Source organism: Suncus etruscus, chromosome 1, assembly GCF_024139225.1.
Source record: "Suncus etruscus isolate mSunEtr1 chromosome 1, mSunEtr1.pri.cur, whole genome shotgun sequence".
Lineage (NCBI taxonomy): Eukaryota > Metazoa > Chordata > Mammalia > Eulipotyphla > Soricidae > Suncus > Suncus etruscus.
This window is the reverse complement of record NC_064848.1, coordinates 165,393,987-165,416,144: the sequence shown is the minus strand read 5'-3', so window position 1 is coordinate 165,416,144 and position 22,158 is coordinate 165,393,987. Positions and strand designations below refer to the sequence as shown.

Here is a 22,158-nt window from a genome sequence, read left to right as displayed (position 1 = left end):
GTGCTGAGGATCAAACCAGGTCATCTGCATGTAAAGTAAATCCTTAATTTCTATACTAACACCCTAGCCTGTGGGTATTTTTCTTTTTTTTTGGTTTGGTTTTAGGGCCACACTTGGTGGCTCTTAGAGGTTACTGCTTGATGTCTGCTCAGAAATCACTCCTTGGCAGACACAGGGGACCATATGGGATATCGGGATTCAAACCCACTATTGCTCCTGGGTCAGCTGCTTGCAAAGCAAATGCCCTACTGCTGTGCTATCTTTCTGGCCCTCTGGGAATTTTTTTTTTTTTGAGGTAAGTTTTTGAGCTATGCTTTGTGATGCTCAGGAGCAGCTTCAGACTCTGTGCTTAGGATTCTCTCCTGGTGATGCTTGGGGAACCATATGTGATGCTAAGGATCAACAGGATGGCCAAATCACATGTCTTCGACCCCCCCTATATTATCTTTCTGGCTGTAAAATTTTCTTTTTCTTTCTTTCTTTCTTTCTTTTCTTTCTTTCTTCTTTTCTCTTTCTTTCTTTTCTTTCTTTTCTTTCATTCTTTCTTTCTTCTTTCTTCCTTTCTTTTCGTTTCTTTTTCTTTCTTTCTTTCTTTCTTTCTTTCTTTCTCTTTTCTTCTTTCTTCTTTCTTTCTTTTCCTTTCTTCTTTCTTTCTTTCTTCTTCTTTCTTTCTTTCTTTCTTTTCTTTTTCTTTCTTCTTTCTTCTTTTCTTGCCGTTCTTTTTCGTTTCTCTTCTTTCTTTCTTTCTTTTTCTTTCTTTCTTTCTTTCTTTCTTTCTCTTTCTTTCTTTCTTTCTTCTTTCTTTCTTTCTTTCTTTTTCTTTCTTTCTTTCTTTCATTCTTTCTTTCTTTCTTTTCTTTCTCTGTCTTCTTTCTTTCTTTCTTTTCTTTCATATCTTTTTCTTTCTTTCTTTTCCTTTCTTCTTCTTTCTTTCTTTCTTTCTTTCTTCTTTTCTTTCTCTTTCTTTTCTTTCTTTCTTTCTTTTCTTTCTTTCTTTCTTTCTTTCTTTCTTCTTTCTTTCTTCTTTCTTTCTTTCTTTCCTTCCTTCCTTTCTTTCTTTCCTTTCTCTCTCTCTTTCTTTCTCTCTCTCTTTCTTTCTCTCTCTTTCTTTCTCTCTTTCTTTCTTTTTCGCTCTCTCTCTTTCTTCTTTCTTTCTTTTCCTTTCTTTCTTTCTTTCTTTGTTTCTTTTTCTCTTTCTTTCTTTCTTTTTCTCTCTTTCTCTCTTTCTTTCTTTTTCGCTCTCTTTCTTTCTTCTTTCTTTTTTTTCTTTCTTTCTTTCTTTCTTTCTCTTTCTTCCTTCCTTCCTTTTTTCTTTCTTCCTTCCTCCTTCCTTCCTTCCTTCCTTCCTTCCTTCCTCCTTCCTTCCTTCCTTCCTTCCTTCCTTCCTTCCTCCTTCCTTCCTTCCTTCCTTCCTTCCTTCCTTCCTCTCTCTCTCTCTTTCTCTCTCTCTCTCTTCTCTCTCTTTTCTTTCTCTCTCTCTCTTTCTTTCTTTCTTTTCTTTCTTACCTTTCTTTCTATTCTTCTTTCTTTCTTTTCTTTCTTTCTTTCTTTCTTTTCTTTCTTTCTTCTTTCTTTTCTTTCTTTCTTTCTTTCTTTCATTTCTTTCTTTCTTTTCTTTCTTTCTTTCTTTCTTTCTTTCTTTCTTTCTTTCTTTCTTTCTTTCTTTCTTTCTTTCTTTCTTTCGTTTTTTGGGCCACAACCCGGCATTGCTCAGGGGGTTACTCTGGCTGTCGTGGCTCAGAAATAGCTCCTGGCAGGGCACGGGGGACCATATGGACACTGGGATTCGAACCAACACCACCTTTGGTCCTGGATCAGCTGTTGCAAGGCAAACACTGCTGTGCTATCTCTCCGGGCCCCTAAAATTTCATTTTTCAAGGAAACACAATACAAACACACACCAACTTTGGTGTTGATTACAATAATACTACTGTTAAGGGATCAATAGACTTGTCTAACAAAAAGATTGTGTGAGTCTTTGAATACCAAAAAAACCCCCCTTTCCCTCATAAGGTCCCTCAGTCTGGAGAAGCCTGGACCTCAGACCCATCCTCCTTGATAGAGTCTGGCAGGGTGGGATGGGCAGGGTAATCATTAGCCAGAACTCTAAAGGGTGGGGTACCAGCATTTCAGCTTCTGCTGGGCGACCTCTCACTCTCTGTGTAAAGGGAAGGGGCTGCATCAGGGAGTGTGGGCTGGATGGATGGGGGCTTTCTTGTTTTTCCCACCTTATTCTTTCTATTGCAACTGACTGAACACCTTTAGGCCCTATTTCCTTTACCTGAGGGCTTGGGGACAGACCTAGTGGGTGAGCCTGGGTGAAGAGAGAATAAGGTGCTGCTTAATTTTTGGGGGGAAAAGAGCACTTCCCAGCAGGTTCAGGGACCATAGTGAGGATGGCAAGGGATCAAACCCCGCTGCTACATAACAAACACCCTATCCACTGTGTCTTCTTCTTGGAAGTTGAGGGTGCTTTCCTCTCTTTTGTGCCTGTAATCCCAGTAGCCAAGGAGTGGTAGGATAATCCTATGACTCCAGGGGAGCCCAGCATGGGGGTAGTGGCTTGCTTCAAGTTACGGAACTAGAGAGAGCAGAGCCATGATGAAAACACAGACATGTGGCAGGACTCTGGAGCAGGTCCCCCACTGCTGATGGCACAGGGGAAAGTGACGTGGGGTCACAGACCCAGCTGTACCATCTCTTTTTCTAGTTTTGTTCAGCTCTTTCCTTAAAACTTCTGCCTTGTGCACCTCCAACCCATACCGCCAGTGTGTGAACTTCTGGCTGGGCCTCTGGGTGGATGGGGCTGCTATGAACCTCCATCAGAGGTTTTCACTCCTTCACCTCCTGCTGATTCAGCAGAAGCTGCTGTTTCCTCAACCACTTCTTCAACAGCAATGATTGAACAGCAGTTACCTCAACTACCCCTAGGCAGCAGCCCGTCATCCCCTACCATGAGCCCTGGCACCTCCACTCTACCTGCTCAGAGTTCTCTGGTCAAAGGCAGGAGTGTTGTCTGATTTCAGAAGAAATATCTGCTCAGGGGATTGGAGAGATAGTTACTCGCCGGTGGGGGCACTCGCTTTACACTGCCAACCTGGATTCGATCACTGGCATTTCATATGGTTCCCTGAGACACTGCCAGAGGTGATTCTTGAGAGCAGAGCTATGAGTAAGCGCCTGAACATTGCTGGGTATAGCCCCCCAAACCCAAAACAAAGAAACCAACCAAATAAAGAAATCTCTGCTCAAAATTAAGGACAGCTATAACCTGCATTCCCTTTGCTCTGAGCTCTCAGGCCTTGAAGTACCTTTAGCAGCCTGTATGATAAGAATCAGTCCAACAAAGATGCAAAGTGAAATTTCAGTCACCAGAATAAGTGAGGAACGCACGCTTTCTGGCTCTGAGAAGTGGAAACCCATTTTAACCTTTCACGCCTAGCTTAATGGCACACAGTTAAAGGGTGTCTTTGTTTCAGGCTTACTGTCACCACACCACCTTGTACACAGGAGTGAACTGGTCTGGGCATCCAAACAAAACTTTCTTTCCTTGGAGCTGTCAGTTCGACTGACTGACTCTGGGTAAGTTCCTTCTTTGCTGTGACAACCCGTCACCTCTTCATATTCAAAAGGATGCCATTCACAGTCAGGCCTGCACTCTGTGAGCTCCTCCTCTTTCATTCATTCTCCTGTATTGCCCCAGTAGCCCCCTCCTCGCCCCCTTTTTTGTTTTTCTTTTTGTCTCTGGAGCAAAATCCCACACCAGCTTCAAAGTTTCATCCAGAGTGTCTCCTGGTATTCGTGGTTCTGCCCGCCCCCCTCCAAGCCTCCTCCTTCCCGTGAGGTCTGGACAGCTGACCGGGGTAGTTCGTTGACCCAATCTTGCTGGGTCACAGGGTTCTTAACTGGGGGCGTGGAATTCAAGGACTGAAGTCGGGTGGGAAATGCTCTTATCTTTTTTCTAACATTTAACTATGAATGGGTGGCAAAAGTGTGCACTGTCAGCAGAACAGCGGGGGACTCATCACAGATATTTGAATGTGATTCTCAGCTCCCAGATATTCTCACAGATCTGCTGTTGTCATTATCTCAAAATTATATTTTCCACCATCCTGACCTGAAAATGATGCAAGTTGTTAGATCATCTGTAAATCTATTTGTTACATTAACAATAATAGAGCACCCAGGACTGGGGAGATGCTCATAGAGGATCTGGAGTCTGCTTCACATACGTACATGAACCTAGGTTTTGTCCCTGCCTCCTCATGGGGTCCTGAGCACTAAAGGTGAGTGCCCCTACCCTACAAAAAAATTAGTACTTATGGGACCGGAGCGATAGCATGGAGGTAGGGCATTTGCCTTGCATGCAGGATGGTGGCTCGAATCCCGGCATCCCATATGGTCCCCCGAGCCTGCCAGGAGTGATTTCTGAGCAAAGAGCAAGGAGTAACCTCTGAGCGCTGCTGGGTGTGACCCAAAAACCAAAAGGAAAAACAAAACAAAACAAAAACAAAAAAACAAACAAACAAAAAAGAAGCATTTGTACTGTGGATATCCCCTCCCCCCAACTTCTTATTTATCCCACCTGAATGATCACCTGGAATGGGCTGGTAGAGGAGTCCGCATAGGGGAGAGAGATGGGGATAAGGAGAGTTGGGGGCCCGGGCGGTGGCGCTAAAGGTAAAGTGCCTGCCTTGCCTGTGCTAGCCTTGGACGGACCGCAGGTTCGATCCCCTGGTGTCCCATATGGTCCCCCAAGCCAGGAGCAACTTCTGAGCACATAGCCAGGGAGTAACCCCTGAGCGTTACCAGGGTGTGGCCCAAAAACAAAAAAAAAAACCAAAAAAAAAAAAAAAGGAGAGTTGGAGAGATAAGTGTAGGAGAGGCATTATCATCAAGAGAAGTAGCTGTTGGGAAGTTACAGCTCACCTCAGGAAAGCTCACCACAAAGAGTGATGAGTTTAGTTAGAGAAATAACTACATATATTTTTTTTTTGGTTTTGGGACCACACCTGGCGTTGCTCAGGGGTTACTCCTGGCTGTCTGCTCAGAAATAGCTCCTGGCAGGCACGGGGGACCATATGGGACACCGGGATTCGAACCAACCACCTTTGGTCCTGGATCGGCTGCTTGCAAGGCAAACACTGATGTGCTATCTCTCTGGACCATAATTACATTTTGAACTGTCCTAATAATGAGAATGTATGAGGGAAATGGAAAGCCTGTCTAGAGTACAGGTGGGGGTCGGGTGGGGAGGGGGAGATTTGGGACATTGGTGATGGGAAACGTTGCACTGGTGATGGGTGGTGTTCTTTACATGACTGAAACCCAAAACACAATCATGTATGTAGTCAAGGTATTTAAATAAAAAAATATATATATATAAAGAGAAGTAGCTGTTAGGGAAAGGCTTAGTATAGAGGCATGTGAGGAGGTGTACATGGTGGTTAGGACCATGAAATAAAGCTGGCTGACTCCTGGAACTTCATCTGACTGCTTTGTGAATATCTCTGCCCTTACCTTGCAACCTTCAGACTTGCCAGAACATAGGAGCTGAGGGAGCCAGGTAGAGCCCAAAAAGGCCTCACCATTCCCCTACCAATTCTAGGACTCATTAATTTATATTAAGACAACATTGTACTTCTGGTTTTTTTGGGTGTGTTATACCCAAAGTAATCTGGGGTTTCTCAAGTGTTACTCCTGGCTCTGCACCTCAGAAATCACTCCTGGCAGGCTTTGGGAGACCATATGGGATGCCAGGAATCAAACTGGGGTCAGTCAGGTTTGGCTGTGTGCAAGGCAATTGCCCTACTGACTGTGCTATTGCTCCAGCTCCACATTTGTACTTCTGAATTTGCACTTTGGAGGAAGGGGTTTGAAAGCTCCCAGGGCTTACTCCTGGCTCTGTGCAAGTGTTTTACTCCTGTACCTATCTCCCTGGATCCCTAAATTATAATTTTAAATACTCATCTAACTAATTTTAGTCATTTAATTAATTAATGCCACACCTAGCAATGTGCAGGTGTTACCCTGACTTTGCATTCAAGAAATCACTTCTGGCAGTGCTCAGAGAAATTATACGGGATGTCGAGGATCAAACATGGGTTGGCCATGTGCAAGGCATGCATCTTTCTGGCATTATTTCTGTATTATTTTGGCACCTTTATGTATTATTTCTCTTTTTATAACTATTTAAAAATATCTGGCTTCTTGGTAATCCTACACATTTAATTTTTGTCATATTCCAAAGCAATAGTCTAAGGGTCTCAGTACTCACTTAGACTCTGAGACTCAGAAGTGGGTCAGAATTCCTGCCTTTGGACAGAGGGACAGGAGATATGTATAAGGCCCCAGCTAGGGTGGCTTCCCTGAGTGACCTGGGCAATTTCTAGACTTGCCCTGAGGAATTGGTTTCTGGTTGCAGTGGGGCCTCATGGTGATGGGGGCAGAGTGGAGGTTAAAAGCGGTGAACAGGCTCAGATGTACAAGGCTTCTGCCTCTCACTTCCATCAGTCTGCACCTCTCCTGCTCCATGGAGCATGAAGATGCAGAGACCTGAGGCTGACCAGCACAACCTGAAGACATTTGTTGCTGATGTTTAGAGAGTTTGAGTTGAGAGTGGGGAATCTGTCTGTGTTCTGAGACCACTGTCAGGTACCCAGGTACCACTATCAAGTACCAGGGCCAATTCCTGGGCTTCCAGTCTCCTCCTCCCCCACTATGTTGGATCCTATTTCCAAGACAAGTATAACCCGATTCAGAAGTGGAACTTGGGACCAGAGATAGTACAGCAAGTTGAGGTCTTTGCTTTGCATGCTGCCAATCCAGATTCAATCTCTGGCATTCTATATAGTTCCCTGAGCTCTACCAGGATTGATCCCTACATGCTGAGGCAGAAGTAGCCCTGAGTACAGCCATGTGTGCTTCCCCCTATACCAAACAACAACAACAACAACAACAAATCAACAACCAAAAAACCAATAAATAAAAAGACAAAAACCCAAAACAAATAATAGACTTGGGGGGATTTAGACCTTCTTTCTGGCCCTCCTGGTACCTTTAACCTTACACCTATCCAAGCCTGCCTACTGACCAGAAGCAACAGCCAGGACTTGACTCTCTGGCCATACCTGGAGCTGCCTTACCCTTCTGTGACTCAGGAACTAGCCAGCAGGCGTTCCCCAGTAGCTAATGCTCCCCTTCTCTCTGTGGCTCTGACATCCTTACCAGGCTGGACTGATTCTCAGTCTCTGAACTCTGAAGGAGCCTCTGATCTTTTTTTTTTTTTTTTTTTTTTTGGTTTTTGGGCCACACCCCGGTAACGCTCAGGGGTTACTCCTGGCTATGTGCTCAGAAGTTGCTCCTGGCTTGGGGGATCATATGGGACGCCGGGGATTGAACCGCGGTCCATCCAAGGCTAGCGCAGGCAAGGGCAGGTGCACCTTACCTTTAGCGCCACCGCCACAGCCCCGAGAGCCTCTGATCTTATTACCCACTTTTCTTCTACCTCTATATCTCTGGGCCCTCCTTTGGCTGTGTGGATCCTGTTAATAAATCTATATTTCTCAGAGATGCTGGCTTTCTTTCCACCTCCCAGAAAATCACCCCTGTTTTTTTTTGTTTTGTTTTGTTTTTGGGTCACACCCCGGCGGTGCTCAGGGGTTACTCCTGGCTGTCTGCTCAGAAATAGCTCCTGGGGGCCGGGCGGTGGTGCTGGAGGTAAGGTGCCTGCCTTGCCTGCACTAGCCTAGGACGGACCGCGGTTCGATCCCCCGGCGTCCCATATGGTCCCCCAAGAAGCCAGGAGCAACTTCTGAGCGCATAGCCAGGAGTAACCCCTGAGCGTCACAGGGTGTGGCCCAAAAACAAAAAAAACAAAAAAAGAAATAGCTCCTGGCAGGCACGGGGGACCATATGGGACACCGGGATTCGAACCAACCACCATTGGTCCTGGATCGGCTGCTTGCAAGGCAAACGCCGCTGTGCTATCTCTCCGGGCCCGAAAATCACCCTGTTGAGATGCCCACACACTTTCTCCCCAGCAGTCCCTGATATTGGAGCTCACCCTCCTGTTCATCAGTCCCCCCTTCACATTCCCTCATGGCAGGGCCTATAGGCCTGTTGGTTCCCCACCTCCACTGCTCCCTCTAGCTTCACTCCAGCCTCATAATGAGCTCCAGCCCTGTCACCTAGATTCCTGCTAAAGACTTTTTTGAGGGAGGGATAATGAGGAGGTTGCCACTTTTTTTTTTTTATAGACTTATAAGAGGCCTCATTCACTCTATAAATTTTTGAAGGGAGGGCTATTATTATTTGGAGACAGGGGTCTCAAGCAGTGCTCAGGGGTCACTCCCATGATACTCAGTCATCTAGACTGGACAATCCAATGATAGGGCCTGAAGAAGTAGTGACATATGGGACTTGCCTTGCCAGGACCACCAGGGTCACCCCAGATGCAGTGCCAAGGATTAAATCAGGTTCTGGGCATGTAGCCTCACCCATGTGCTATTTCCCTGGCACCTCACTTCCACATATTTTTTTAGGGTATAGGGTGTGGGTTTTGAGGCCTCATCTTGCTATTCTTCTGGCTCTGTACTCAGGGATCACTTCTGGAAGAACATGGAGAACCATAAGTGGTTCTGGACATGGGTTTAGCAACTTACAGGGCCTTAACCCCTATATAATCTCTCTGGTCCTTTCATAAACTTGTTAATAGATAGCAGTCATTTCCAGCCAGAAAGAGTCTGCACTGTTCTGGATGCCTGGTTGATCTGTGGTATAGACACCAAAATGAGCGCATGAACTTTCAATGTTAGAGATATGAACATGAGTCAGGCTCCAACACAGTCAGAGATCCTGCGTGCCCAGCCTCACATCCTGAAGATGGACCCACTGCCCTGAAAAGCCAACACTGAACAGAAGATATACCCTCAGAAGAAACAGCCCTGAAGCTGGCTGCTTGTTTCTTTAGTAATGGGAAAGATAGGTCAGAAGTTAGAAGCCTGAGGATTCTGGCCAGTGACAAGTTACTTAACCTCTCTCAGCATATTTTTATTTTTTATTTTTTTTGATAAGCAGCATTCAACCTTTCCTACTGTACCAACATTTATCTCCTTTCTGTACTTTTCTTATCACAAATGAAAGAAGAAGAGAAACAACTGTATTTATGGCTAAATATAAGGATGAAAGATTAAGTCTGGAGCAATAAACAATCGAGGACTATAAATAGTAGTGAGCAGAGGGCAGGGCTGAAAGGGGAAGAGTAATGGATTTGTGGGTGACCTGGGAACCTGGGTGGATGCAAGCATTACAAATGGATTTGAAAGTGCTAAGGAACTCACAACGAACTCTGCACCCTGGGTGTGGGCAAGGGGTGGGATGTGTGGGTATCATGACCTTTATCCATTACAGACAGCAGCAAATATGTACATAGTTTCTGAGATGTCACCACCTATTCTCCTGGTGATTAAAAGCTAATCTAGGGTTGGGGATGAACAGGCACCCCTTCATACCTCCAATCCCAAATCGGGAAGGATGCTACGTATTGGCTACTTCCTGGTCTCTAAGTGGCATCTAGCCAAGCACTAAGGCCAAGAAGATGCAGTTGAGTGGAATTTCCAGAAGAAAAAAGGGAACCCCCTGCACTGGAACAGTACCTGGAGCAGATGCTGAAGGATGAATAGAAGTTCAGTAGCAAGTCAAATAAGGTGTCAGAAAGAGGGAATAACAGCAGAGGAAACAAGATAAGGCATCGAAGAGCAAGACAAAGGGGACTGTGGAATAGCTCAAAAGGCTGGAGCAGCCCTTTGATGAAAGGGAAACCAGTACTTGGGTTTTATTCCAGGCACTGCATGGTTCTCTGGGCACCAAAGGAAATGACTCAAACCCCAAAGCAAAAGAAACACTACTTGGAGAGGTGGAAAACCCTAACACAGATTTAAAAAAAAAATTGGGCTACACTTGACAGTGCTCTGGGATTACTCCTGGTCTGCTCTCAGGAATCACTCTTGACAGGCTCAGGGGGACCATATGGAATGCCGGGGATTGAACTCAGGCTGGCTGAGTGATAGCAAGTGTCCTACCAGCTATGCTATCACTCCGGCCCCTTAAGACAGATTTAAGATTTTATTCATTCAACAATGAAAAGAAAAGCCCTGGAAAGATTTAAAGAGATAGTGATTGATTCACAATAGCCAGAATCTGGAAACAAACCAGGCGCCCAAGAACAGATGAGTGAATAAAGGAACTAGTACATTTATACAATAGAATACTACAGGGGCCGGAGAGATAGCATGGAGGTAAGACTTTTGCCTTTCATGCAGAAGGTTATTGGTTTGAATCCCTGCATCCCATATGGTCCTCCAAGTCTGCCAGGAGCGATTTCTGAGCATGGAGTCAGGAGTAACCCCTGAGCGCTGCTGGGTGTGACCCAAAAACAAACAAACAAACAAACAAAAAACAACAAAGCAGGGTTGGAGAGATAGCAGAGCAGTAGGGTGTTGCCTTGCAAGCAGTCAACTCAGGACTAACGATAGTTCAAATTTCGGCATCCCATATGATCCCTCATGCCTGCCAGGAGTGATTTCTGAGCAGAGAGCCAGGAGTAACCCCTGAGCGCTGCCAAGTATGGTCCTCCCCCCCCCCCCCCGCAAAAAAAATACTACGAAGCTTTGGGGGAATATGAAATCATGAAATTTGCTTAGACTTGGATAGATATGGAGAGTATTATGCTGAGCAAAATGAGTCAGAGGGAGAGGAATAGATGGAGAGAGAGAGAGGAATAGATAGAGAGGGATAGATGAAGAGAGAGAGAGAAAGAGAAGAGTTTGCCTCAAAAGCAGTCAGGGCAGGTAAGGAAATAAGGAACATTCATGGCAGGAAATGTGCACTGGTTTTGTGCATTGTAACACTGAAACTCAATCATCAATAACTTTGTAACAGTGTATCTAATGGTGAATCAATTAAAGAATTTATTTATTAAAATAGAGAGAGTGGGGCAGGAGAGATAGCATGGTGGCAAGGCGTTTGCAGAAGGATGATAGTTTGAATCCCGGCATACCATATGGTTCCCTGAGCCTGCTGAGGGCAATTTCTGAGCATAGAGCCAGGAGTAACCCCTGAGTGCTTCTGGGTGTGACCCAAAAACAAACAAACAAACAAAAAATAAAATAGAGTGATCGGTCAGGTTGATGTTCCTATATTAAGAAAACACACTGGGGGCCGGGCGGTGGCGCTAGCGGTAAGGTGCCTGCCTTGCCTGCTCGGTTTCGATCCCCGCGTCCCATATGGTCCCCCAAGCCAGGAGCGACTTCTGAGCGAATAGCCAGGAGTAACCCCTGAGCGTCACCGGGTGTGGCCCAAAAAAATCAAAAAAAAAAAAAAAAAAAAAAAAAAGAAAACACACTGATGCTACCCATGGGATTTTTACAAATGTTTATATATACTTGAAAGAGCATTAGTTTCTTTTTTCTTGGAGAGGCCACACCCAGTAACCCTCAAGGAGTAGTTACTCCTAGCTATGCACTCAGAAATTGTTCCTGGTAACCCCTGAGCGCTGCTGGGTCTGACCCCCCCCCAAAAAAAAAACAAACACAGAAATTGTTCCTGGCAGTCTTGGGGGACCATATGGGATGTTGGGGATCGAACCCAGGTCCATCCTGGGCAGCCATGTGCAAGGCAAACACCCTAATGCTGTGCTATCACTCTGGCCTTTGCTATCACTCTGGCCCCGCATTGGATTCTTGAGGCTGAAGAGATACTACAGCAGATAAGACCCTTGCCTTCATATGGCTGATGTATGTTTCTTTCTTTTCTTTTTTTATTAAATTTATTTTATTTATTGGTTTCTGGGCCACATCTAGCGGCGCTTAGGGGTACTCCTGACTCTGCATTCAGAAATCTCCCCTGGCAGACTTGGGGACCATAAAGGATGCCAGGAATCGAACCAGGTCCTCCCAGTTCGGCCTCAGGCAAGGCAAAAGCCCTACTGCTGTGCTATTCTCTCCGGCCCTGATGTATATTTCATCTCTGACCATATATGGTTCTTCGAGCTCCACCAGAAGTGATCACTGAGAATCAGGAATCAAGAATCAGGAGGAAGCTCTGAGCAATGCTGGATGTAAACTCTTAAAAAAACGCAAATATACATACGATTCTTTAAGGATGGTAGGTGAGGGTTATCCCTGGCATTGATCAGGGCTTACTCCTGGCTCTATGCCAAGGATTACTCCTGACAGTTCTCTGGGGACCATATAAGGTGCCAGGGATTGAATGAAAATTGATCACTTACATCACTTACCTTAGCTCCTATACTATCTCTCAACCTGTAAATTTTCCTATCCAAGTTCACAAAGTCCCCCAAAAGAAGACTCTTTGCTCTAAAAAAGATGGTTGCCCCCACTGGCCTTTGTGTCTGTCCTGGAAAGGAGGCGCTGAGCAGAGTGAGGAAGGAAAATCATTCACACTCATTGTACTGTAAAATTGTGTGCAATATGTAGGGTCACTTCAAGTGACTGTAACATATAAACAAATTATTTAAATATATTATTTAATATATTTAATAATATTTAAATATTTTAAATAATTATTTAAAAAAATCAAAATCTTTGGGGCCGAAGGGGTGGGCTCAAGCAGTAAGGTGTCTGCCTTGCCCTTGCTAGCCTCGGACAGACCGAGGTTCGATCCCCTGGTGTCCCGTATGTTCCCCCAAGCCAGGAGTAACCCCTGAGCGTCACTGGGTGTGACCCAAAAACCAAAAAAAAAAAAAAAAAATCAAAATCTGGAGCCAGAGCGACAGGGGTAGGAAGTTTACCTTGCATGCAGCCAATCCAGGACAGACAGTGGTTCAAATCCCAGCATCCCATATGGTCCCCCAAGCCAGGAGCGATTTCTAAGGACATAGCCAGGAGTAACCCCTGAGTGTCACCAGGTGTGGCCCAAAAACATAAAAGCAAAAAAAAAAAAAAAATCAAAATTTAATCTAATTGGGGCTGGAGAGATGGCATGGAGGTAAAGCATTTGTCTTGCATGCAGAAGGGCAGTGGTTTGAATCCCGGTGTCCCATATGGCTCACCGAGCCTGCCAAGAGTGATTTCTGAGTGTAGAGCCAGGAATAATCCGTGAGCACTGCCAGGCGTGACCCAAAACCAAAAAAAAAAAAAAAAATCCAATCTAATCACCTAAAGTAAACATATCTCCTAAACATGAACATAGGAGCTTGCTAGTTTCAGTGGGCAGATAAACTGAAAGGCAGGTAGAGAGCCTGCCAGAGGCTGGGTTGGGGTTTAGCAGGGAGACAACATGCTCAGAGCTGGGCAGGGCAGAGAAGCAGACCTCAGAGGGGTCAGGAGACCAAAGTCAGAGAGAGTTTGGGATTCAATGATGGTCTGGGAGGAGGAGGAAAGGAGAAAAGCAAGCAGGTGTCTGCTCTCCATGTCTGGGTAGATAACTGTGACTAAAGAGAAAGATGACTGATGAGCTTTGGGAAGCTCAGAGGTTGGGAGGACCGTGCTATCTGGGAGCAAAGGGCCATGTACATAGTGCTTAGAGAGATTGACTACCAAACTGATACTATAAAAACTGGTGCGGCCATAAAAAATGCCCTATGGGGGCCAGGGACATGGCTCAAGGATAATACCCAGGTCTTGCATGTATAAGGCCCTGAATTTTACTCTCAGCATCACCAATGTTGCCCCTGTAAACAATCCCAAATCAAACATGTCCCTTAGTCTCAAAGCAGTCATCCCAGAAGAGCCAACACAGCCTCCAGAGCAGCTGAAACTGTTGAGCTGAATGTTGACTCAGGGGCGGTCACTCTCCCAACTTTTCCTTCCTACAGACTCCCACACCACTTCCAACTTAGAACCAACCAGTAAAAGGCTATATGCTCCCCTAAATAGATCACACAGGACACCCTGATTTCTCTGAGTCCACCTTTAGCTTCCCTACTACCGGGGGTCTCTAATAAGGATCCCCGAAGCCTTCCCTCTTAAACAGCCTTCCTCTCCTTGTCTCAGAGGCCCTGCCAGCGACCCACATCACAGAGAGCTTTAGTTTTATTTCTAATTTTTTTTTTTTTTTTGGTTTTTGGGCTACTCCTGGCTGTCTGCTCAGAAATAGCTCCTGGCAGGCATGGGGGACCATATGGGACACCGGGATTCGAACCAACCACCTTTGGTCCTGGATCGGCTGCTTGCAAGGCAAACGCCGCTGTGCTATCTCTCCGGGCCCTTATTTCTACATATTTATGTGAGTGGATTTGTAGTCTCCACAGCCCTAAGAGACCAAGAAAACAATAGGGTTTTGAGTGTCAGAGAAAACAAAAGTAGGGGAACAGTTCTGACATTACAGTCTGAGCCAAGGCCAAGCCAGCCTGGGGCCTATGAGTGTCAAATGGCAGGCAGGAGCTGTGAAGAACCAAATCCTTCTCACACTCCTCCGCACCACAATACTGGACTGGTGACTGGAACTGAGCCAGGAAACTGCTGTTCAAGATTCGGCCTCACTCTACCATACTTGACCTTCACCTTATACATGTCGATAAACAGGGACATGATCTGCTAATCTGGGGACAAAGTTAAAGGTGGAGGAGTGTCACTCTCCTATAGGTATGACTTGAGTCTTCCAGTTGATTCTAGGATATGGGCTGGCAAACATCTGGCCCCATAGGTCATATGAAGCCTGAAATCATGGTGTCTGACCCTGGTTCATGACAGGACAGACATTGTAGCTTTTTTTGTTTGTTTGATTTTTGGGCCATACCCGGTGGTGCTCAGGGATTACTCTTGGCTTTGTACTCAGAAATCACTCCTGACAGGCTTGGGGACAATATGGCTTGCTGGGGATTGAACCAAAGTTAGCATGTTCAAGGTAAATGTTCTATCCGCTGTGCTATCAGTAGTTTATTTTCAGCTGTCCATGCTTGTCTACTTGTAGGATTCTCAAAGGATGTTACAAATATCCAAATGACCCTTGGCAAAAAAGAAGTTCCCCATCCCTATTCTCTGGCTTTCTTATTCCACTCCTGGGAAACCCAGAGGCCAGCCTTCTATGCTTTGGAGGGCCTGGGAACATAGCTCAGATACAGCCCAGGGTCTCAGAAGAACAAAAGCCGGTTTGAACAGAAGTTGAAGATGTTTAAAGAAAAGAATTCAGACAGCACAACAATGCCAGCAGCAAAATATGATTTCTAGACGCCTGAAGTTCATACCATTGCTTTTAGGGAGCCATTGTTCTCAGGGTCAGACCTTCACACACAGGCTATCTCAGGTCCTCTAGGCAGTGCCACTCAGAGGGGAGAGGTTTGGAGATATGGTTTAGTTACAAGGTTGTCCCTGCTCTGGATCTTGGGCCACATTCAGTGGTGCTCAAAGATTACTCGTGGTTCTATGCTTAGGGATCATTCTTAACAGGTCTTGGTGGATCCTTTGAGGTACTGGGTATTGAACTGGGGTCAGCTAATATGCAAGGTAAGTACCTCAGTCCCTGTACTTTCACTGTGACTCCTGTGGAGTAAATTTTAATCTATGTGTTCCTGGGTCTCAAATCTCTGTTTAATTCTATCTTCTGAACCTAGAGTCAGGACCTGCCTAAGTGGTGGTCCAAGCTCCTGGTGCAGCCTCCAAACCATAGCAACTCTCTAGGACCCTGTTCCATCTTGGGAATTCAGGAAAATCTGTGTCAGGCTGAGTTACTAACATTGGTCTTAAAGGACATGTGCATATGCATATGATTTTCACATTCAGGAATGCAGGTGAGGCAGAGTAAGAATTATGTCTCTGTTCTTACTGTAAACACAATATGGATTTCAGTGGCAGCACAGCGACAGGACATTTGCCTTGCATGCAGCCAACCTGGGACAAACCTGGGTTTGATCCCCGGCATCCCATATGGTCCCCTGAGCCTGCCAGGAGCGATTTCTGAGCGCAGAGCCATGAGTAACTCCTGAGCTCTGCCAGGTGTGTCCCCAAAACAAAAACAAAAAAACTAAAAAACTGTGCAACCGGGAGACATTTTTTTGTGGTGCCAGGGATTGAACCTGAATATCTCACACCCACCAGGAAAATGCTCTACAGATTTTTAGAGAGTTCTATTGTGTTTTTAGGGCCTCTATGTTTCCTAAACCCACTGTTTGACCCCAGAGCAAGGTATTTACCAGAAAATGCTCTTCAGAGTCCAACTCACGTATCAACTGCTTTGGATTCTCCCTTGACTCTGCAGAAGAATTTCTTCCACCCTCCAATTCCTACAGCCTTTGGGCTTATTTTCTGTATAAACACATGGCCATCTAGATGGAAAACACTTAAGGACATTCCTTTTCAGTAACCCTCAGCATCCAACAAGAGTTTATCAGGCATCTTGGACTAAAGGACAATGGAAGATTGGCTGGTGGTTGAATGGATGTGAGGGTGAAGGCTTCAAGAAATGACTCTTAAGGCCGGAGATAGCATAGTGGTAAGGCATTTGCCTTACATGCAGCTGATTCAGGACTCAGGACAAGCAGTGGTTCAAATCCTGTTATCCTTTATGGTCCCCTGTGCCTACCAAGAGCTATTTCTGAGTGCAGTCAGGAGTAACCCCTGAGCACCACCAGGTATGACCCAAATTAAAAAAAAGAAGAAATGACTCCTAGTGTCAGAGAGACAGACAGACAGACAGACAGACAGACAGACAGACAGAGAGAGAGTCTACGAGTAAGGTACTTGTCTTCCATGAAGTTCAGTTTGATCCCAGCAACACAAGGTCCCCTGAGTACCACTGGGAGTGACCACTGAGAACAGAGCAATGAGTAGCCCCCAGGTATCACTAAATATAGTGCAAAATTGCCCCCCTAAATAGAGGAAATGATTTCCATTAGGGCACCACACTTCCTGAATAGCTACAGGCAGAGACCCCAGGTTTTCTCTATGGAAGGATGAGGTTCTATCCAGATTTTGCCTCTTTATATCTGGGACTTTAGGTAAATTTATTTATCACTTTGGGCTTCAATTTAGATGTCCATTGAAGAACAGTAACTCAGATGCTATTATGAGAAGTGAAAGGATTGATGTTTTGAGGCTAATGCTTGCTGCAATGTCTCACACATTAAAAATATGTCAGGGCCAGAGTGAGAGCATAGAGCAGGGGTCTCAAACTCAATTTACCTGGGGGCCGCAGGAGGCAAAGTCGGGGTGATCCTTGAGTGAGCCTTGAACATTGGGGGGTATGACCCAAACAACTAAAACAAAACAAAACAAAAAAAGATTCCTCTAGGGGCCGGAGAGATAGCATGGAGGTAAGGCGTTTGCCTTTCATGCAGAAGGTCATCGGTTCGAATCCCGGCATCCCATATGGTCCCCCGTGCCTGCCAGGAGCAATTTCTGAGCATGGAGCCAGGAGTAACCCCTGAGCACTGCCGCGTGTAACCCAAAAACCACAAAAAAAAAAAAAAAAAAGATTCCTCTAGGGCAGGGCCACAAAATGTACAGAGGGCTGCAAACGGCCCGCGGACCACAGGTTTGAGACCCCTGGCATAGAGGGTAGGGCTTTTGCCTTGTATGCAGCTGACCCAGGTTTGATCCCCAGCAACCCATATCGTTCCCCAAGCCTGCCAGGAGTAATTTCTGAGTACAGAGCCAGGAGTAACCCCTGAGCACTGCTGGGTGTAGCCCAAAAACAAACAAAAATCATCAATTCTAGGCACAAGTAAGCCTAGTCTAGCATGGACCTATGCTCAGGGTCCATGAGCATGGAAGTAAGCTTGGAAATTGCTGCAGGGAGCAGAGGCTCAGGAGGAATTCAAGCCCAGCCTCTTTACCTCCAGCCATACCTATTTTCATTAATTTATTTGGAAAGATGAGCATTGACTCTGCCAGGCACTGAGGAGTTTGCATAAACAAAAGCAAGTATAGGCTCTTTTTTTTTTTTTTATTAGAGGAGCCTACATTCAACTGTTAGGAGTCAGAGAACGAATAGAAAAGAAATAAATAGAACACTTCAAATAAAAGTGAAAGCTCTTTAAATAAAATAACAGGAATTTGTCCTCAAGAGTGACAGGGAGCCTTCAGAGGCTGTTTTGGGAAGAACATTGCAGAATGAGCAATATGAGCAACAGCATGCTAGGGAGACCAGAGGTGAGCAGATAGAGGTAGAGTCTCTCAGAGTTGATTCCAAGTTTGACAGGAAGTTGGCTGGCATGGTGTGCGTGGGGGGGGGGGGGATATGTGTACAAGTGGGGATGTGGTCTTGAAAAGGTCTTTTGGTGGTTGTGTAAAAATAATAAAAATAGTCTGGGAGGTCTGGAGAGAGTTGAGAATTGATGGCAGCCTAGACTAGGGTGGGGCTGTGGAATGTGACCCCAGGCAGAGGGTTTTTGGGATGTCAAATAGACAGGATTCATTGCAGGTGGCAATGAAGCCCAGAGAGGCAGAAGGATGGGTTCATGTCTACATGAAGGTAAATAAAAGAGACACATTTTGCTAGGAATCTCAGGAAGAGCAAGTGGAAAAGATGGGTCAGTGGAGTTTTGTTTTGGACATGGCCTTTTTTTTATTGCTTAAATTTAACATTCAAGCGGTTGGAACTATAGCACAGCAGTAGAGCATTTGCCTTGCACACAGGTGATTCAGGACTGACCTGGGTTCAATCCCAGCATCCCATATGATCCCCTGAGTCTGCCAGGAGCAATTTCTTTCTTCCTTTTTTTTTTTTTTGGGCCACATCTAGTGACTCTTAGGGGTTACTCCTGGCTATATGCTCAGAAATCGTCCCTGGCTTAGGGGCACCATATGGGACGCTGGGGGATCGAACTGTGATCTGTCCTAGGCTATCGTGCACAGGCAATTGCCTTATGCCCTGCGCCACCGCTCTGGCCCCAAGCCAGGAGTAATTTCTGAGCTTAGAGCCAGGAGTATCCCTGAGCGCTGCTGGGTGTGGCCCAAAAATCCAAAAAAAATTTTTTTAACATTCAATGGGAGGTATCCATTGTCAGGTGGCAAGTTTGCATTTAGGACTGGAATTATAGACTACAGAAACATGAGATGCTGCCTCCAAGCAGTAGTCAACACAGATCTCTTCAGGGAGTCTGGGGATAGGGGACTCTAAAAAGTGGTTGGAGGGAGGAAAACCCAGAGATGTTAGGAAAAGAAAAAAGAATTGAGGACAAGGGAGAGTAATTGCTGGGGGAGTGGGGACACAAACTAGGGTTTTGGTGACATGGAATTTGACAGACAGGAAGAGCTTGTTCATAGGAATAATCTTAGACATTGAAATTGTCCACAAGAGAAAGTGCCTGTTGCAATGTAGACAGCCTGCAGTGTGGACAATCTGCTGTGAGAGGAAAATGGAGGCTCATGTCGGGGAGCTGTGGGGTTCAAGGAATTTTGTACAGTGGAAGACTCGACACTGTGGGTATGCTCACAGGAAGAATTAGGTGGAAAGAGGAAAATTGATGATGCAATAGAGAGAGGACAATTACAAGACCAAAGTCCTTGAGAGGGGATGGGTCAGGGCACCGTTGAAGAGGGTTTGGCTTCCATACATAGGAGCAGAGACAGGCTGAACGGGTCAGGGTGGAGGAGGTAGAGGCCAATGGCAGGTCTGGCACAGAGGATAGACACATGGTGTTCTTGCTTTGCTGAATCTTGCTGGGTTGGGGAAATTGGACAGGAACCCCTGCCCAGTCTGGGCTCCCTCCTGGCTAGCACACATTTCCCAGCTAGTCTGAAAAACCAGTTGAAGGGTCTCCATCATGGAGCTGTCACTGGCTTTGATCTGAGCTGAGGGTTATCTCAGTGGTCAACCAGGCCTTGGCAGTTTCCAGTGTCAGGGGCCTGAGGTCTGTGCCTCTACCTCTCTGAGCCTCTCGCACTTTCAAACACTATGAAGAAAGTCAGCCTTTGTATGTCTATCCGTAATGAAAGAAGAATGGCTGGGTGTGCAGGGTGGAACTGGGGCCAGGAATCTTTTCAGCCTCAGGAAGCAGAGGGCAAGCAAGAAGGAGCCAGGCTTTAGAGTTCCCAAGTCCTGAGCCTATATAGCTTCCTTACCAACTGGGTAAATCTCAGAGGGATATTTATAGCAAAGCTTGAGCTCAAATTCTTCATTCCCAAAGCCCCATGATATATATATATATATATATATATATATATATATATATATATTAGCAAAACAGATTCCAAAGTATATATTTTCCACCCCAGTACCCCAGTTCCAGGAAATTAAGAGACCCATTCTGGATTATGGGATAAATGACTTTTTCCCTTACTTCCCCAGTCCATAGGGATGGTCAAACCTGCCTCCTGGCAAAGGATTGGGTGCAAGGTACAGAGGAGAGGAGGAGCTCAACCCCTGATGCTTGGGCAGGTGGGGGTGTGTGTGTGTGTGTGTCCTTGCACCTTCAGCCAGCGTCCTCTCAACCAAATCTAAGTTCTTCTGCAGATTTGTCTGGGGATTTGAGGTGAGCTCTGTCTGTTTACATGCTTAGAGGCATAAACTGCCTTAGGCTTACTTCCTCCTGTTTCCTCCAATCCACTATAGCTGCTCACCCAGTTCCTGCCTTTTGAACTCTTATTAGAGCTGGGTGAGTGGGCAAATCCGTCCGAACAAACTACAAGTGTACCTGCAGAACAGGCCTCCTTGCTCTCAAAGCTGCCGATTTCACGTGAGTCTAAGCAATTGATTTTGGGGTCCAGCCACTCAATGCTGAACTAAAGCCCCCTTTGACCTCTTAACCCTCCACCATAAGAGGTTCAGGGGCTGATAGCTTCTGTTTCAAGTAGGGAGGATGAGTAAATAGACTTGAGTCAAGCATGCCCAAGCCTGGTTCTAAGGACTGTCCTCCCCACTTGTTCTTTGGAGTTTATAGGTTCCCAGCACCCCAAATCCTTACCTTTGTAGGAATCAGGATGGGCAGAGGCAGCAGAATAATGGGCAGGAGGAGCACAATCAGATAGGAGCGATAGGCCTTCAGGCCCTGCCAGCAGGTGGCCATGGTGAGGGCTGCAGGAGCTACTCCTAGGATCCAGAATCCGTAGCCGAAGCCACCTACAGGGCAGGTAGGCCGGCTGCTCAGGGCTGGAGCATATAAAGCCAGCTGAGTGTTAACCATTGACCCACCCTGGCAATCAAAGTGTTTTGAATCTAGGCATGAGAATAAGGAGGAGGGACCAGCTGGAGGTGTAAAGATCAAGGGATCAAGGAAAACTTTGCAAAAGCAGGGAGGAGGGAGAGCAAGATGGAGAAATAAAAGCTGGAGGGTTTTTTCCCCCTAAGATGTTAAACTCCTGTGAGTCTAGAGGTGGCTGAGGGTGCTGCTGGAAGATCCGGCAAATCCCCACAATCTCCCCAGACTCCCCAGGACAGTCTGGATCTCCACTCCAGCCCAGCCTTGCCTCTTCTCTGGATTCTCACTTGAGCAGTTGACAAGTGCTTCTGGCTGAGACAGCCCTGTCTCTAGAGATCCTCTCTGCCTTCTAGGAGTTTATAGTCCACGCCCGAGGACAGTCAGGTTATGGGGCAAGCCCTCCTCCTCCTACCTAGTGGATGAAGGTGTCAAGGAAACATACTAATACATCCCCAATCTCTCAGCTGTCTTATTTACTGTGTTAGTTCCCCTGATTTATTTTCACAGAAACTTCTTCCTCTTTCCGCTTTAACCAGAAGCTCAGATTACCTAGGGAATGCTAAGTAGTAACTTGTAATAGATAATATAACAAAGGTTAGGGCTTTTTTTCCCCCATTGACCTTACTTTTATTTCTTGGCTTATGTATACGTGTGGGTACACTGGAATGTCTGGGAACAATTCCTAGCTTGGGGGTTAGGGGGTTGCTTCTTGGGGGAGCTCAAAGGACCATGTGGTACTAGGGATAAAAGTTGGGTCTCCTACATGCAAAGCCTGCATTCAGCTCTTAGATTCAGCTCTAAATTTTTTTTTACATACTCAGTGGTGTCAGGTCTTACTTCTGGCTCTGTGCTCAGGTATCTTGCTCTGTGCTCAGGACTTGGGGGTCCATATGTGGGGATTAAATCTAAGTTAGCTGCATGCAAGGCAAGTGCCTTACCCACTGTATTATCTTTCTGGCCCACATTTTTAGTTGTGTGTGTGTGTGTGTGTGTGTGTGTGTGTGTGTGTGTGTGTTTAATGCTAGGTCGAGGCCACCCCTAGTTTGCTTGACCTAGAA

At 45.9% G+C, this 22,158-nt stretch overlaps 2 protein-coding genes across 2 annotated transcripts in view; one reads left to right on the top strand and one right to left on the bottom strand.

Annotated features, from left to right (window-relative positions):
• SLC13A2 (solute carrier family 13 member 2) overlaps positions 1 to 20,968 on the bottom strand; it is a 32,483-nt gene extending 11,515 nt beyond the window's left edge. The window contains 1 exon segment of the mRNA XM_049789217.1: positions 20,867 to 20,968. Coding sequence (XP_049645174.1) covers positions 20,867 to 20,968 — 102 coding nt within the window.
• The window catches only part of PIGS (phosphatidylinositol glycan anchor biosynthesis class S), a 1,033,024-nt gene that overhangs the window by 91,202 nt on the left and 919,664 nt on the right, over positions 1 to 22,158 (top strand). The window lies entirely within an intron of this gene.